The 19295-nt window shown below is 41.4% G+C and overlaps 1 protein-coding gene across 3 annotated transcripts in view; it reads right to left on the reverse strand.

The window, feature by feature from the left end:
• Positions 1 to 19295, reverse strand: part of LOC117750144 (protein FAM126B-like) — a 34310-nt gene that overhangs the window by 11562 nt on the left and 3453 nt on the right. For all 3 annotated transcript variants that reach the window (XM_034561145.1, XM_034561144.1, XM_034561143.1), the window contains exons 2-8: positions 10463 to 10547; positions 7180 to 7257; positions 6356 to 6457; positions 5284 to 5463; positions 3461 to 3541; positions 2231 to 2346; positions 497 to 592 (exon numbers count right to left, since the gene is read on the reverse strand). In XM_034561145.1, the coding sequence (XP_034417036.1) occupies positions 497 to 592; positions 2231 to 2346; positions 3461 to 3541; positions 5284 to 5463; positions 6356 to 6457; positions 7180 to 7230 (626 nt within the window). In that variant the 5' untranslated portion in view covers positions 7231 to 7257; positions 10463 to 10547. The remainder of the gene's footprint in view (positions 1 to 496; positions 593 to 2230; positions 2347 to 3460; positions 3542 to 5283; positions 5464 to 6355; positions 6458 to 7179; positions 7258 to 10462; positions 10548 to 19295) is intronic.

Genomic DNA, 19295 nt, shown 5'->3' on the forward strand with positions numbered 1-19295 from the left:
TGAGAGCTTCACAGTCAGTTTATCGTCTGTCTAGACTGAGCTTGCTTCAGGCGTTGTCCGACTGCTCCGGCGCAGTAGGGAAGTCTTCATATCCTGAACAGTCTCCGGTGGAACAATCACTGGGCGGCAGCTCCACTACAGGGCCTCATATTGTGAATTCCACATTGATCCTTTCTCTTAACCCCTGGGCATCTCAGCGTTTCCCAGACGGACAGACTCAGGCACGTATCCAGCAGTGATGCTTTCATCTGGCCTTTCAACTGAGCCCTAATGAAATCATACTTCTCAAATCGTCCTGCAACCAGGACAGTCTGTATCAAGGTCAGTGTAGGGCTACAGGGTAGGGGAGGTGACTTAATGATTGGTTCAGTAGAGCAAATAATGGAGGAGGAGGAGTAGATGGTGGCCACTAATTAGGTACAGAAAGGACAAAACGGTTGGTGATACAAGTAAACAAATTAAAAAGGTGCATGGTTTTCACATGCTTGTGCCTCACCGTGAGCTCATTCTGCAGACCGACTGATAGGAAGATAGGGGCATGTACACCACAGCAGAGTTGTAGCAGAGCATGAGGAAACACAGCACTTCAAACCTGCAGACAGAAGAAAATATGAATCAAGCACAGTAATAGACTCCTATATGGGTCAAACTAACCAATTTAAAAAGGGAAAGCACCACTATCATGTACAACTTCAGCTTTAACCTGATTTCCACTAAACCCCATTCCATCCAATAATTTGTGACACCTTTGCTGAAGACAATTATGTTGAGCTGCTGAAGCAATGTATGAACTATGAACTGTAAAATAGTCTGTTAAGCAAATGCCTTGCCTCAGCAGTTTTGTTCATTGTAAACTACTGTAGTGAATGTAGATGCACACACATCCCACTATACTCACATCACCCCAAGACTCTCAACACACACACACACACACACCATGTCAGTGGTGTAGAGTCCGGCCAAATGCATGGTAAGTGATATTATAGTTGATTGGTGCAATATTTGGCAATAAGGAAGGGAATGGAATTGACATCCAAATTATGTGTGACATTGCAATTCATGGATATGATTCAACTGTTTATTATAAGTGTGCCCTTTTTAAACCCAGAATAGGCCATTTCCATATAAATGTTATGGGGTTAGGGTAAATGTAAAAAAAACAATTACATATTACATTTTAGTTGAAGTGATTTGTGATCATCTCTTTTGACAGACTCATTATACTTGAGAGCAGTGCATTGTTTAGAGATGTGTGTATGGTATCATACTGTAGACACCACTGGTGCCTTTGGTGAAAAGATAAATGGTCGTAGTGAGATGAAACTATCTACTTGAAATTATCAATTTTCAGATGGGTACAAATATCAGTATTGTCCATTCCTATTTGGTGCGTGTGCGTTTTAGAGTGCGTGTGTTGATGGTGGATAACCAGGGGGAGGACCTCGAGTTTAAGGGCCACAATTGACTGTGCGCTGGGGGAGGTAAATGTCCTGGTTATATATCAGTCGGGAGCTTCGGGCTTTCTTCTCATAAACACTACAGTATCTCAGGCTCAGAAATGGGTTTCCAGATAAGCTATGAGGCTTGGCCCTGCGGAAATCCATTCACTATATTGATGACGCTCGATGTTCATCATGGGCAAGCACCACACTGCTCTGGACAAACGTGCAGGATAACCAGAGCCATCTGTGCTGCTCTTACACTTTACATCGGAATTGTCAGAGCTGCTGATGCGTGTGCTCTCCGCATGCGTCCCTGCAAACAGCAGACCGTGTTCAGGCAGGGCTTCAGCTTGCTTCATTACTATGCTGATATTATCATTCAGCCACAGAAAGTAGAGAAAATGTGAGAGCCAAAAAAGCTTTCAGGCCTGCCGAGTCTGGCCAGAGGATGCTGAATGAGTGTCGAGGGTTACGCCCTGATCATCTCAAAAGGTCTTATTTATCTTATGGGGAAGGAACAGGAAAGGATGAGATGTGAGGTGAAAACAACACAAAAATAAGTAAGAGAAGGGTGACGGTCTGGCAGTGCCACCTGTGTTAGCTAAGGCTGAAAGGCCTTGAGCGCTGCCATTTCTCTGTATCCAAAAAGCAACAAAAGGTTTCACCTTCCGTTAAGTCATTCACTACGATAGACTGAGCATGGCGTCTCTAAACTGCCGCAATTTAATCCCTTTTGTGACGTTCCTGCGTCTCAGATTATTGCTTCTCTGGTGGAGTCAGAGTGGTACCTGTTCTGAGCTGTGAAGGTCTCTCTCTGTGGGTGGAGGCCGCTGTACACCACTCTGATCAGGTCATGTTGACAGAGGGCCCCCTCCGTCAATGCCATGGACCCCAGGCTAGAAGGCTACACAAACACAAAAAACGAAAACAAAGTTAATTTAACACTTTGGTGGCTTACTCCATGCTAGTAAACTGGCACTGATGATTTTGCAAACAAGCCATTATAAGTTTCTAAAAAGTCCTTCACGCAACATCAAGCTCAGAATGTCTTAGTTCCTTTCAACAAATAAATCCGCATTTATATTTCTGCACACCTATACTGACAGGTCATGGTTTCATACTCAAATATCAAAATAAACATTAACCTTTTCACACATCAAATGACATACCTTTATTGAGGTAGGCACCTAAGCAGCACTGAGCTGATTACGAGATGAAATTAGTCAACAACCCAGTGACTTACAACTTCTGCTAAACAACTTCCTGGGATTTTAACATTTCAAAAACGCGAAATCTTCTGCTTCTCTGGGCTTTCTTGATTGTGATTTTATGATATAATTAAAAAGGCAACAGGTATGTAGAGTACACCATACTTGTTGTCCTGCGTTGAGTCAATTTAGGGCAATCAGACACGTTACTAGCAAACTTTGTTAATACGGCAAACTAATCTTAAATATTCTCTTCGTTCATAAAATAGAAAGAGGAAATGGTGAAAAAAAAAAAAAAGGAACCAATGACGGATTTATGTGTATTGAGTGTCAAAAATACTATATTCTGACGGTGCGCAGAGCAACGGTCACTCCTAAATTGAATTGATATTCTGTGTCTCTTGGGCAGTTCTGAGCAGAGAAGGAGGAGAGGATGGATGAATTCACAAAGACAGACTAGAGTGTATGCTAATGCTGGAGGCCTGGAGATGAGGCCCCGTGATGTGTGGAGCCGTACGACTGCCTAGGATGCTTGCTGCGATTCACGCACACACAAGGCCAACAAGACACACACTCTTTCTGCCCTTAGTAAATAGTCCTAGTTCAGCATGTCCTCATGAATTCCAGTTCAACAAAATAGCCAATACTGTGCCCTGTTTTAGCAGTCAGGTCAGAAGTTGGGGAGTTTGCACAAACCAACCATGACAGAGTGAGTCACTAAAACTGAATAAAAATAACAAACGAAAGAGAAAAGAGGAAGAGGAAGAAGACACTGAGAGGAGGGGTAGATGCTACAGATAAGAGACCTACCTCGTGATATATTGATGGTTTGGACAGAGATGGGATAGTGAAGGAGAGGAGCTTGCTGTTGCCATCTTTGTCAACGATCTCCTGCAAAACCAAAGAGAGGGGGGGAAGAGACAGAAAAGCAGTGTCAATTATAATGAGTCAGTATAAGTTTTATTTGAAATCAGATTTGTACGCCCATAACTTTATTTCTAGAATGATTATAACTAGAGAGACGTTGAGTTGAGCATTCTTCATTTGGCAGAAAGCACTTGTTATTCCAACTTTGCTCTGTAAACCAATTATGTGCAGCTGAGGAGGATTCAAGTGGTGTGTAAGAGTTATCGAGGCAATGGTTTGTTTGTACTGCATGCCAGCATTATAGGTGTATAACTAAATGAGGCATATAGTGATATTCAATTTTTTTTTAAAATATAAAATATCATTAAATATGGATAAATGTGCTTTTAATGCAATTTCCACATGTGCTGATCAAAGTGGTCACAATTGTATTTCCTGGCTGTGTGTAAGTAATGATGAACAACAAACACCACATATCAATCCACCCGTTCAAGCATCCATAATCTAGTTTTTGGTGTGTGGTACCAAAAGGGCTTCATCCTTTAATCTCCCATTCTCCGCGGGTGTACAATCGGTTCAGGCCTTGTCGTGCCCTTCACTGCCTCACAGTATATCTCTGAATATCTGATGGGACTGCTGAGAGCAAAGCTGTTTATCAGATCTCAGTCATCAATGAGAGAGGTCTATGAGCATGCACAGCATGCACACGTGCATGCGTGTGTGATTGGTATAGACATAAGAATAAATTATTCATGTTATACCTTTAGCAGTGCTGGCTGACATGTAACTCCTATTGATATCTCAAGCTCTTAGGCTATTTCCCCAAGGGTGTTTTGTGGTGATGCAATCTATCCTGGGTCTGTCCATTAACCGGGGCTTTCCCTGTAGATCGTCTTTAATGTCAACCGATGTACAGCCTCACCATTGTTCTACCTGGATTTGGTTTAAAGGATAACCAGGTATTTGCATATGAACGGTTTGGTGCCGACAGTCACCTAGTCATCGTCACGGTTGTAGAAACAAATGTCAACAGATATGTTTCAAAGAAACGCACATCCTTTCTCCACAAATATCATAACTACCTATTATTCATTCATATTGATCGGTAAGAAAATGTGTACACTATTAAGCTGTCCTCAAAAAGTATGATACTGAGGCTCTTAATGAATCATGTACAAGTGGAATGACCTCTGGACAGAGTTTAGTTTGTCTTTGTTGACGGACAGTGATGTGGCAATACAACAGCCACACCATCCTGTTGAGACAATTATCGCATCATGTGTTTGAAGAGTAAAGTTCAACTGCAGGAATTTGGACACTGAGGCCATCCCTGCTGGCCATCGCCATAATGATGGTGATAAGAATGGTGTGATTCTCTGTCAGGGTCAGATACAGGGCAACATCCCTCAAGCTGCAGGCACTCAAAGTTTCCCAAAAGGATACTTTACCTGGATGACGTTTGCAGTCACATCTGCACACACAATCCATGTAAAGGACAATTATCCATGGGGGCAGTTGGAACAACACTCATGTTCTCATTCTTTACTGATCATGTGTTCTGTTGCGTATTAGCTCCTTGTCTGCAACCACCTTGCAGTTACTTTCTTACATTCCTCTTAGTAACCAAGAGCATACTTTGATTGGGTATACAAAATGGCTTGCAACAATGTATATCAAAGTCAGCATGTTAAAATTGATTGCCTCAAATGTACATATTATACAAGGTATTGCCTTTACCCCCTCAAGCCCCCACTACAGACACCCACCAGGTTATAGATGCCCAGGAGGAGGGCCTCAATGCACCCGTTGCTCTGGCGATCCCTGCTGGCTGTGACACGTAGATATACCCACACCAGCTCAGGCAGGAACTGCAGGGTGAAGCGGCGCAGGCGGTCTTCAGAGCTCCGGTACAGCTCAAACAGTTGGTGGCAGACAGGCTCCAGCAGCTGGATAGATAGGGGTGGGGGATAAGTGAATGCAAGTGCATACAAGTAAATGCAAATAGGTAAAGGTCTGAGACCCAAGTGGAAATAAAATATACATAAAATTAACATGAACGTATGCCTATGGTGATAGCAAAATCAAAAAAACCTGCCTGCGAATAACAGAACCACATTGAGACAGTGTCTTTGCTACTAAAGCTCTTATTTCGAAACATGAATGAATGTTATCCTGACTATATACGCTCAGATGACAGAGGGAAACTCCGGGACTGTGGACGATGCTAAAATGAGCGGCAACTCATTAATAAACTTGGCAAAGCATTTGGCCCTCCATGTCATCAGCAAAAAACATCCAAAGATGCAACAGTCAAGCACACTTTGCAACCTCTCTCTTGCTTTGTCCATTTTTACTTTTGAGGTATGGATTATTTTCTCACGCACGCACGCACGCACGCACGCACGCACGCACGCACGCACGCACGCACTCGCCCATGCACGCACACCTTGGCCAACCATTAATGGGATTATGCAGGCAGATTGACAACACTAATGGAATTTAGATCCCTGGGTGCTTGACACCCACATTCAACCATGACAGAGTGAAAAAGGGGGTGAAGAGAATTGCAGGCACCAACTATATCATTAGAGTGAAATTAAAGTCCCGTCTCAATGAGTGCCTCCGGTCTTTGCTAAAAAATTGTCATTAGGTCCTTCAAAGAGAACCTACGTGTCTGTGTATACAAGTGCCCGTCCATCATACGTGTGCACTTGTGTTTTAATGTGCATGTGTAGCTCGAAGAAACAGTTGTGTGTCAGCTTCTTGCTCACTGCCAAGAATTTCCTATGAGTCACAAGCAACAGCCATAGATGGGACTCTATCTCTGTGCCCTCTCACCTCATTGTTGGGGTCCTGGATGACTCTGTAGAGAGCTGGCACCAAGGACTTCTTTAGATGAAGGCTGCCGGCGTAGCTGGGGATGCGGGTTTCTGGTAAGGACTGGAACGAGGAGAGAGAAAAAAGGTTTGCTGAGCAATTGCAATTTTTCTGTTTTACATTTCTTTAGAATTGTGTGTGTGTGTGTGTGTGTGTGTGTGTGTGTGTGTGTGTGTGTGTGTGTGTGTGTGTGTGTGTGTGTGTGTAAAAAATAAACCTGTAAGGTAAGTGTCAGCCAGAGTGCTGCACTTCCTCATGTTTAAATAAACTTTGTTAGACCCAGCTATACTTTAGTATGAGCGAAATGTACTGGAGTGAAACGCAAAGCTTAAACCAACATGCAGATCACAGAGACTAATCCAGACCGTTTAAAAATTAAACCTGGGAGTCTCCTTAAGTAAATGCTGCCAGTAATATCAGATAGGTGAAAGAACAACCGAGTTTGTTTGTAAAGCATACATATGACTTCTCATGATGATAGTGAGCATGTAATGTAATCAAATGAAGTGCATCTCTTCTGTGAGAGAGTTCAGCTCACACTGAGGAAAGTAGAGCTCACCCTGAGTCTTAACTGTCCTAAATGCCTACAGTTCTTGCTTGCAGTCACTGAAATTTGTAACAGTTTAGGTGGTATGCGCAAACGTTCAATACCCTCTTTCATCACAGTTGAGACACACACACGCAAGCACACACGGTTTCTCTGTAAAAAAAAAAGAATGACCTTGAGGAGAACATTTCATTGACATGAGTCATGATGGACAACAGAGGAGAGGAGGGCCTTTTACCTTGAATTCTGAGAGCCATTCTTCGACAACACTGCGCTCTGAACCCAGCATCTTCCTCAGAGACCCCCCCTTGGCTGCCTGGAGGAGATAGACACCGGCAGAGGACAGGAAGAGAGGGGAGATGGAGATAGAGTGAGAGAAGGAGGAGAACAACAGCGATTGTGAGAGGGGAGGAGAACATGGGTGGTCAGAGTGGAAGAGAAGCAATGCAGACGATAGTTAGAGAACAGGGAGTACTCACTCTACTTCCATATCTGCTTGCAAATGACAGGAAGAGGGGCAATTGGGCTTTTCCATATTTGAGACCATTTGCTTTTTTCAAAGTAAATGCACTTCATATACACAACACAATTGCATTTTGCAGTTTTTTTGCAGTACTTCATTAAATCATCCATCTTCACTAACTACATCTTAGCATTTCTTACCCTCAGGTGAGCATAAACTACAGGTTAGAAACTGGTTTAAAATATAAGCATTTGGAATTATCGATTATCGTATTAGAATCCACCATGAAAAGCAGGCAATTATTTGTGTTGGCTCACAAAAAAAAAAAATCCATAGTGTGCATCCCTAATAAAATTTTTTTTAAAGTATAATAAAGGAAATTAAATATTCACCAACATGGATTACCTGTTTTAAGTCTTGCGCGTTAAAATAAATAAATAAAACCTTTCCTGCATGGTTAACAGTAATTATTAATCTATAAGAAACAATGGTATGCTTTGGAAAGTGGTCCACAGCTATTTTAATTGTAGTAAATGGGATACCACATGAGCGTGGAAGCTCTGATGCTGACCCCACTGTTACATAAGGAGTCCGAAGTGACCTCGCCTGTCACCATGGATAAGTGATGACATGAACATGAACCACTACAGGCAGTCAAATGGGCTTTCCCTTGACAAATTAAATCTGTGGTGGTCAAGTGAGTCTTTTTTGGTCCTCGGCTCATGTGCATTCTTATTCAATCTTGTATAACAGACACAAAACCCTGCAGCACAGCGAACCACTGATTTAACTAGGAATGATGTTAAAAACATAAAGCTAGAGATCTGAATTTTCTAAATAATCACACACATTTCATCCCCAGCACATCAGGAGAGATGCGATAAAATAAGACAGTTAGTCCCAAGTCTCTTTATATATATTCTGATCTTGAGCTACAGGCAGTGGCACACTGTTAACCTTGGTCTTGTTCTCTGTATCCAGCAGCTAAAATCAGCTTCAGCCAACTGCCCAAAATAAAAAAATAACTTTTCACCTTCAGAATTTATCCAATGGAAAATATATTTGCATTAATTATCCCATAAAAAAAGCCAGCTACTGTATGATGGAGGCACACGTCTCAGTCGGTGTGTGTAGATTGGTGGCGTGAGAGGTGGAGCAGTCAGACTCCAGCGACAGTTTGAAGACAGACTGTCGGCAATAACAAGAGACAACTGTGCCAAACTGCAAAAGTGACAGACATAAACCATGCTTCTGTAACTTTGGAGACGCCACAGCCTTGACAAAAGATAACTAGATACTCAACTGCTGTGCAATGAGCTATTTAATTAATGTATACGCCTTTCCATTATTAGAGGGATCACAAACTCAGATTTGACCGATTTACTTGTCTCTGTGCTTTCTCTTCCTCCCTTTGACACATGAATGTGCCCCCACAGTGTGCAACATGTGACAGAAGAGTGTTGTCAGTAAACTCATTGCCGTATCTGGGTCAGTGTCCTCGGTTAACTTTGTGACACATACAGAACTGAATAAAGTCAAAGCACAGAGATTATGCAGAGAGTTAAGACGTATGAAACAGTTCAGATTCAAGAGGCGAGAAAAGCTGTGTGGGCACAAAATGGGGGATATGCATATGCAGACTGACAGATTTAGCAACCCCTGCTTATAAGATGTTCGCGAGCTGTTCCTTTATGTAAGTACCAAACAATGTCAGGCTGTGTGCACAGTACTAATTTTCACTCCCACAGTAAGCCATAATGTTGACACACCCGTTTATTCATATTCGGTACACCCTAATCATTACAGGCCATTTCTCATGTTTCGCAAGAAAAGTTATGTAAACTTTCTTTCTTTTCTTTACTTTTTCTGGCAAATTAAATTCTTAAAATAAATAAATGCAACAATCAAAAATTCAAGGTCTGCGAAGTACGATTTCAGACACAATGTTGGTAAATGCAAGTAAAATGTCATTTAATTATTTGTTATAGCCATATTATACAGCAGTTTATATCTCAACTGATATAATGCAAGTTTTGTTTGAGAGGCAAGACACATTTTCTATAAACACATCCCCCTTCAAAATTCTACCTTGGACTACCTACTGTCTGTATCCTGTAAGAGTTTCAACACACTTCAGTGTTTGTAACCAGAATTTAGAGGTTATCGACTTAAACAAATCCAAAATAAAATGATGCACGGCTCTCTGAACTGTGCAGATAAGCCTGGAAATGTTACAAAGCAGGCTTAGGGGAGCAGAATATCCTATTTGCTGCGGGCCTGGAAGAGACAGAGATCATGTTCGCTGCTCAGAGCAGATGACTATCTGAACCAGTCAAATCTTTTTTTGTGAGCACAGTCCTTAAATCTGAGTGTGCGAATTGAAAAGGCTCCATTTAGTAAGCTTGTTCAGCTCTTCATGAAAGGCTGACTCATTCATTTCACAGGCTTGTCAAACTGTCAAAGACTCGCTGATGTGAAATTCTCCATTGGCAGGGCAGGCTCTTTAGTTACCATGGGAACTGTAGTCAAATGACTTTCAGGCAATGGCAAATATCCATCGAAAGGAAATGTCAGTTTTGTAAAATCGACTTGGATTATAATGCTCTCATTAGGTGTATAAAACGAGGGGTGTTGTAAGTGTCAAGTAAAAGATGAGCTGATACTCTACCCAATTAATATTGGACAATGTAAGAAACTTGAAAAATTGTGTTGTTATCTTTCACATTTCAGGAGCACCATGCTGTTCAATATTAAGGGCGAATTTTGTTCTTTTTTGGTTTAATTGCTAAAGAAGACATAGAAAAGAGAAAACATTAAACCAGAGTAAAAAAACCTTGATGAAAACATCTTTAACTGCAACATTAAAAGGGGGAATAAAAACCCATCAATGAGATCAAGAGCTTGTATTTTAATCTCATTTGCACTTTCTGGCCTCATGATTCAGATTGCTAAAGTCACGTTCAAGTGTAATGTTTTAAGTCATCGATAAGGACAATCTATTAATCCATATATAACTTGTGCACACTTTCGATTTCCACATTAAGAAAAATGAGCTTACCTCAGTGTCCCAGAACTCAGATCTCCACGAGGAGAGGCAAATGGTTCTCCACAGTGTCACACATCTGTCAATCACTGAGGGTCACCTACAACAACAAGGAAACATGATCAATTAAGCTAGAGTTGGTAATCTTTAGAAACTAAATTATCCAACCGAACAAATTCGAGCCCAGTATTGCACATTTTTTCCAATAAAAGATGCTGGCAGCATTAGGCCCAAAATTCACTCAAATTAATGAGAAAGTCGCCAAGTCGGCAACAAGGACAGCGTGTCCCTTCCATTTTTGGGCCAAGAGGCTAAAGCACTCCTCTTGTCACCCCGATCGAAGAGGTTGAATATTTGCTGTCGATTAAAATCGAAGCTTCGGAGCCCAAAATATGGTATTTGGGACAACCCAACATTTTTTACACTTTTCTGAAGTTTTATGGACCAAACAATTAATTGATTGTTTGGTAAAAGAAAGATTGAGGTCTTTGGAAAGTTATTACAAATAAACTTTAAACAATGCTTCGAAGAATGGTTTTAAATCTTATTGTGTTAAAAATAGAAAAATTGGCAGCAGTACACAACATACATGGCGGATACTGAGTGAAGACAATGTACAAAGCCACTCACAACATGGAGACTTGGAAACCAACAGATGGTTGCTACAACAGCACGGCCCTCAAGTAAACAATGCAGAGTTTTAACATTAAGGAACTAAGATGCAGAGAAGCCTTACTACATGCATTACGATTATTACCAATGACATGCATTTTGTTTCATAATAAAAAATGTGCACTTGTTCAACCAAATATTAAAATGGTATTTTGAGACACGTGGAGGAGACAGTTTTCCTATTGTTGCATAGCAACAGTCAGCTGGCCACATTGTTGTCCTCGCCGGCTAAAAGGGCATTTTGAGGATCCACACCCATAGTATTTACTGTACTTGGCAGAATGATTCAAGGCGTCAGTGGCACAAAAGACACAAGAGAGCCGGCTCTGCTCTGCTGCGGCCCCTGAGAAGCACTCCATCTGATGTTAAGCATTTTCAACAGAGCCTTGTGTTTATCTGAAGGACTCTTAAATTAGCAATTCATCACAAAAACTCAAGGAGATTACCATGCACAAGTCCCATCTGTCCAGAGTGATGTGGTATTTATTTTTGCTTTGCCAGATAAAGCGTACTTATTCTGTATGACTCATCAAAGCCGAGGGTAACAGTGACTCCAGGTCGAGTAAATACAGCAAAGGGAGGAATGAATAACACAACACAAACTTAGATATATTATGTATTTGATGACTCATTATGTTAAAGGTTTTGACAGGAACATATTTTGAGTTCTTTAGGAGATACCCATTAAATGTGGTCAAATTAATTTGAGGTATTCATCTCACTCCATACATTCAGTAGAATTTAGGTCTCAGAACTTGACAAACAGTCAGTGTCAGCAGTGGGCTCATGGTACAGTCTGTTTATATTGAGTTCTCTCTCCCTTTGATATCGCTGGGTATATAAGGCCATTGTGGGCACTGGGCCTCCAATGAGCACGGCTGTCATTTTTGCATCAGTGTAATGCAGTGCTTTCATTTATCAGGCATTTAAGTAGCTGGATTAGCCCAAACCTGTCAATCCATTTGGTTATTTTATTAAATACCTAAATTGAGTTAGCAACAAATGTATAATACAGTGTCACGGTTATATTGATGTTGCAATATAAAATGGCATATACTGAATAGAGGATTAAATCCATAATGCCAAACACTAGCACAAACAATTTAATGGGTGTTGTTTTTTCCCCCCCATTTTATAATAAATGTATTAGATATCTTTCATAAGTTTGTTCCATTGTCCATTTCCTCCCTGACTTTTCAAAAGCACAACTCTGTAACAATAATGCACAGAGTATACAGGAGGTGTCTCCACCAATAACATCTCTATGAGGACCTAAAGAAGAATAACAAGCGAAAGAAACCACCATCATTTGAGCTGCAGTGGATTGATCTTAGAATGGTTCCACAAGCCAGACAGCAAATGATACGATGTAAGATAAAACAGTATTGCGCCGTAACAAAATAACATGCATTTTCTTCGCTTCAACAATTTCAGTCTAAACAAAAAGGGCTGTTACCTTCAGCCTCGGCCATCGGGGAGGGTTCTCATGCAAACCAAAAGCCACAGTCAATGCAAAACTGCTGGAAGAATAAGCATCTAGCTAAGGCTGGGTAACAGGAATAATGACAACTACCCTCCCCTCCCCTCTGGTTACAGCAATACTTAAGCCGGAACCTTACCGTGGGACTACAGTGTAACTCCTCCCCCCCTCTGCATCCATCTCACCCAAGTATGTGTCTGTCTAGAAACAATAATGCTACCAGCTGTCACTGTTGGCTAAATATGTCATACACCTAACGAGCCCTGGCGAAATTACAATAAGCAAAGTTTCATGTCTCTATGAAGGACCTGCTTATTGTCCTGTGGCGAGGCTCACAAGGGAATAAGAGAGTGACAGCCCATCCTGTTTACGGCACTTCAAACCCAAAATCACAATGGCATTGCTAAACACGCTGCTTAACGGTGTAAACTAAGCCAACAAGTGTGTTTAGGGAATTGAGTTTGAAGGTAGAGCAGTTAAAACACAATATGAATTTGTGAATTTGCAGTCGGGCAGAGGTCTGTACAAATTGTGTGTCAATCCATCCAGCAGATTATGAAATATTTCACTGGATAGTAACCTGTTGCTGGCACTGAAGGAAAGGTTTACAGATCACCAAAATCAAATAAAAAAAAACAATCATATTAACATTTACAAATTACAAATAGCAGTTGCATTGTTTCTTTTTTTCCCTTTCAATCCATCACGGTGCAACGGCTTTCCTTTCTTAGCCTCTATTCTTATGTTAATCTTAAGGGGCTAAAATAGTTGAACCTTTCAAAAGGGCCACTGATTAATACATAACTGAGAAAGGGGCTAGCGAGCAGCCCAGTCAGGCAGATGTCACATGCTCCATGTTGCTCCAACTGCACTTATAAGGGAGGGGACAGCAGGGCTCACTGTTCACACACTGACTGAGATTGTTTTCATATTGGATCATGGAACCTCAGCACTCAGTAAGTACTTTATTTTGGAAGCTAAGCTGGTAAATAAAAAAATCCCTTTATGCAATCAGGCAAGCCAGAAAACAAAAACCTTTAAGATTAACATCTTTGAATGTTGGGGAAGGACTGCTGCGAGTTTACCATGACTCCACACAACACACAACGATCCACTCAGTCTCTGCCGGGGACACACAGGACTAACAGCTGCAGCATTAGTCGGCAGGCTCAAGTACAACTGATGAGTGTGCCGATAAAAGAACACATAACCAACAATGCACAGCATAAAACCATGCCGCGTTAGCCCACACGCTACCCCCTGAGGGGATAGCCTTTTTTTTAAGAGAGTATTGAAAGGAGGGCTACTCAAGCACCCAACAATGCTCATCATTCATTACAGGCGAGTATCCATGACTAAGTGACTCATTCAACCAATGTAAACATACACAAGGTCACTGCCCTTCAAAGTACAGAGAACTACTCTTAACCACTGCTGCACCCAGGACAGGCGAGAGGAGACGGACATGGATGATTTAAATAGTTGATCTGTCCAAACTGCCCTTATTTATGCAACGCCTCGTTCACGCTGCAGTACTTAAGCCCCGATTGTCAACTCGCGAACAGTTTTTGGAGCTCCCTAATTAAATTGGCCATTCAGAGGAAAGTTGTTGTTGCACCTAGGACAATAACAAAAAAAACAACAAAAAAAACACAATTTCCCTTTCAGCGTCAGCAGTTTTGGCTTCTGAATAAACCACTGACAGTCATGAACTGCCTTGAAAAACCCTAAAACATATGACATAATCACTGCTTATTATTGGTGATGTGTGTTACAGATGGCACGGTACTTGATCGAAAGAAAACAGACAAACATTTTATTTCGGCACAAAGTCAACTACTTTCACTACATGCGTCAGTTTCAAACATGAGCCTGCAAAGGTGAGTCATCGCAACAGCCATCAAAGCAGGGGCAAATTTAGAAAACATTTGGTAGAAAAATAAGTGTTGCATAGTTATTACAAATCCAAATGTGGCATGAGCCTTAGTCAGCATGTGTAATAATTTTCAGCATGACGTGTGTAGAAATGTCCTGCACACTCGAGCAAATGGTCATTGTTGTGTGCTGCAGACCTCCACAGTTGGTGCGATCACAGCAACAGTTTTTCTCTGCTGTGACAGTCAAAAAGCATTTGCGTTTTCATGTTTTGTTTGTTTATGTCGCACACAAAGCGCCACGTGTAATCAAAACTGAAATGAGTGCTAATATTTGGAAAACTGTCATGCCATGATGGGACTAGTGAGAGACTTTAGCAGAGGAAGAATGGAGGAACAAATATGATTCAGTCCCTGTTACTTTAGCAAAGCATAATGGTTCTGTGCTCATTGCCATTGTTCCTGATGTTTACACAGTACCAGGTGCTGTAACAACAAATGCTGAATATGAAAATATGTACAGACTGTAAAAGTGTTTGCTGGTCAAGATCCATTTCTTTCTATCCATAAAATGTCAGCTATTGCAATCTATTTTTAAGCTTTCTCACAATAAAATCTCTTCACATGTGAACTCAAATCTAGTGCAGATAAACAAAATGTTTTTAAGTAAAATAAAGACTACAGTAAAAACTACAGTGATGGAAATCCAATTAATGCTCTTTGTGACAATGACACATGCCATGGTTGATTCTCTTAACCTGCATCAATAAATGGAAAAAGAAAAAAACGTATATGAACTGAACTGTGAGTTTGTGTCCGTCTGTCTCAACTTCTCCTCTCTGCCCTAAATGAGCAGTGCCAGGTTTCAACGGTCCAACACTGGGGACTTTTCAAGGTCAACCAAGCTCAGTCAGCCATGAATTATTGAGCCTGAGCTCTGTGCCTGTTCTGTTCTGTTTGTGCCACTTCTGACGCTGTCCGTCTTCCTTCGAGTTTGTTTGCTGTGACCATGACAAACTAAATATCCAACAATGATGTGTGGCAATTTATTAATATTATCTTTGAGAAAATTCTCTGTTTAATCTCTTCAAGAGAAGGGTCAGATCTTGCTATTTCAATAGTGTTCTGCTGTTCTCATACAGCACATACACATATTATGATACATTAATATGTTTCTAAATCAGGGCCATTTGAGAAAATATAGTGAGACGACACAGGGCAAAAAGCCAGGTTTTACAAGAATCTGGGGCAGGTTCATGACCACTGTGAGTTAGTTACAGTCTGCTGATTTGGACATAAACACATAGCACAGCCCAAACGCATAAGCAAGCACAAAAACATACACTTCCATTCTCTGCCCAAGTATTCCTCTCACACATTAGGTAGCCATTCTTCATGATACACACAATCATACTACACACACACACACACACACACATATTATCCAGACACTTTCCCCTAGGTAGAGGATTAACTCTAATACCTGACCATAGTGAACCAGTCTGCTGTAATCTCCATCCCTGTTGCCTCTCATTCGTAACAAGAACCAGCTACTCACCAGTGAAGTAGGCTGTCTGCACAGGAATAGAATGAGGTTTATTAATAGCAAATACAGCACTATAAATTTCCCACTAGTGCCTGATTTTCTATACAGAATAATGGCTGACAGTTATGAAGAGAGTGAGGCTGACAGGTACACATCTCAGTGAAACAACAGCTGACTGAAAGGACTTGAAAGCCACAAACAGGCAGGCAACAGGGACTAGCATCAGTATGTTAAAATATATACCACAGGTAATAATACAGAAATAATGAAAGAGAGATAGGGACACAGAATAGAGGAGAGAAGGAGAGAGTGGAAGATTGGCTACTCTTCTCCCTCATCCTCTCCTCATCTCCGATAGGCCAGGCTAGGGGAACTGAGGCGTACGCACATCCTGAGCTAAAATTAGTTCTGCTGCAGCTGCAGGGCCAGACGTGTTGGGATGGGACTGTGTTGCGCACGCGCACACACACACACACACACACACACACACACACACAGACACGACAGGGTGAGCCACAACACACAACAGCACAGGTGAATGCCAACAGCCTCCTGCCTCCTTTTTCTCGGCTCCTCCATACAAATACTTTTGTAGCAAATGTTGCGTGTATACACATACAGGATATACACATGTCATCCACAGTGGCCCACACTAACCTCACTTACACATATATTAGCGCTGGGATCAAGGAGGAACAACACTTTTTTTCAAGCATTTAGTGTGTGATCTTGTCCAGCATAACATACAATGGGCTGTTGTGTACAACACCCTAATTTGTGTCATGATAAACAAGCAATTGTATCATTATTCTCCATTGTAATCTCATTCTCAAAGTAGTACATTTAGATTTATTGTGCATTTCTAATGTACAGCACATACAATGTCAATAATGCCCCCTTTTAAAATAGAGCAATTCTGGTAGGACCACTGGAGCAATACATCCTCATGATGGTTTTAATGTTCAGTTGTTGAAACTATGTCAAATAACTAAACTGTGGGAAGTGATGGAGTTTTATTAGAGTGCAATATATTGAAAAGTATTTAAAATATTTTGTTTCCCTCGTATATAGAAGGAGTAAACATTACCAACACCTTATCATAGTGATGCTGTCCAATATAGCACTACCACTCTACATCCTCAATGAATACTAGACAGGTTAATCATCGTTTGTCTAAAGGCGTCAAGAAAAACTGAACATTACAAGTTTCACGCGTAAGAAATAATAGCAGGGCTGTTGTACTGTTTTGCATAGGTTTGTACAGGTGTACATAATAAACACTGTAAATCAAGAGCCACGAGGTGGAGGGGATTGCTTCTTCTGTGAAAGCTTGGGCAGTCCCAGGTTCACTCGCTGAAAGTTCAAACTACGGACACATGACTAGAAATTCCACAGTACTTAGCACGGCTGCTGACTTGGTGCATGGTGTGTGGGGGAGCTGCTCAGCATTTAACTTCACTCCAGAGAAACGGAGGAAAATGATTTACTGCCAAATAAGACGCTCAGCAGTCTAACAATGGGCTACCTTGAGCTTTTGTGACATGCCAAGTCCACTGCACAGCCCACCGGCCTGAGACCGCAGTCTGCGTGACCAAAGGATCCACCAGTGGGAAAATAGAGGAGAGTGTGTGCACTATTACTCTACCAACTCAGATGGTGGGGGGGCTGCAAAACCGCTGAATAGCAAGAAAATGAAGACAGAGAACTAGGCCTTTCAACTTCCTTCCACCCCAGAGACTCATAATGGTTGTTAAATCAAATGTTTTCCTCCAGTATGAAAACAACAATAATGTGGGCGACATTTTGGCTCCATCTACAGCACTACAGCAGGCGTAAAGAGATTACACTAGCCGGACAATGACAGAGTTCTGGGAGAAACTTTACAGTTAATACATATAACCCATGGAGCTCTTGCCATACGTTTAGCTTGCCAATGAAACACGCTGACACCTACAAACATGAGTTTTAACTGTCTAGATTTGACCAAATTATGACCAGACAATGCTTTTGTTGACATGTGCCTCACTCTCCAGTAAACATGGATCACAGCTTGATCCAGCAAAAACACCCACCTTCCTTCCATTTCTTTCCCATCATATAATAACAACAACTAACAGGTGATAATTCAAAGGCTCCTGGAATCAACCGAGCTTTGGCACCTGTTCAACTTGTGACAGGCGCCGAGTCGTGACCAGCAAGCTGAGCAAGAGAGCAGAGAGCTGATAAACGGGAAGAAAACAGTGGCTCTGAGATGATGATGACCCATTATCTTGGCTTTTACAAATCGTCCGTGCTGCCACATTTATGATACAGGGCGTGTGTTTTCCCACTGGCATCCAGTACAACAATGGGAAAGATCAGGTGCCTTTTATTCTCTTGTGAATTGTGTTTAGGTCCACAGCAGGATAATTCATTTCCTTCGGTTCAGGAGTTGCCGTTAGCTTGTCAAATGAGCCCAACTAGCTGTAACTTTTTGGCAGAAAGCAGTCTTGAATAACAACATGACTCATTGAACGGTTTATGTGGTGACTTCTTTGTAAAAACATTATGTAAAAAAAGGAGAAAAAAAATTTAACTATTTAATATACTTGTGTGATGTTCAATAATGCAAGCCATTTTGACCTCTAGGTCACTACTACAGAGCAGCAGGGTTGGTCATTTATCAGCCAAAAATGTCAAACATTCACAGGCTCACAATGGGGAAGGGGCTGAGAGGAGAGAGTTTCTCAGTGCCATACCCTGGCTTCTGATTAGAGGCCATCAACATATTTTTATAAACATAAGATTCATAACATAAATTAGTTCCCACCTGTGTTTCATCACAGTACACTCACATAATAGTCTACAGCTAAAAAAAAATTAGGTCCAAGTGTGCAGTACCTCTAATAACAAGATTTATTTTTGCTGTTTATTATCCACTGTGTATCGAACATATTTGGCTTAAATACGTGCAGTAAATTAACAATTCACTGGGTCCAATCCAGAGTGCTGGATTTAAAGTTGTCCACTTGATCTGCAAACACAGCACTGTATTGATAATGGAGGGTTGTGAACATAGCTCCCACTGAAATGAACTGAAGGAGGTGAGAGTCGAACGGCAAACAACCGGTCATACTGTACAGCAGAACAATAACAAAGCCTTTCACCACTTCCATGGGAACTAGGCATTTCCCCAAAGGGCTAATACGGTTGATCTCACCTAATCAAAACATTCACACACGTCTAGCAAAACAGCACTCCGATGGTAGCATAGTTTAGCAGCACGGGCCACTTGCC

The sequence above is a fragment of the Cyclopterus lumpus genome, chromosome 21, assembly GCF_009769545.1.
Source record: "Cyclopterus lumpus isolate fCycLum1 chromosome 21, fCycLum1.pri, whole genome shotgun sequence".
Taxonomy (NCBI): domain Eukaryota; kingdom Metazoa; phylum Chordata; class Actinopteri; order Perciformes; family Cyclopteridae; genus Cyclopterus; species Cyclopterus lumpus.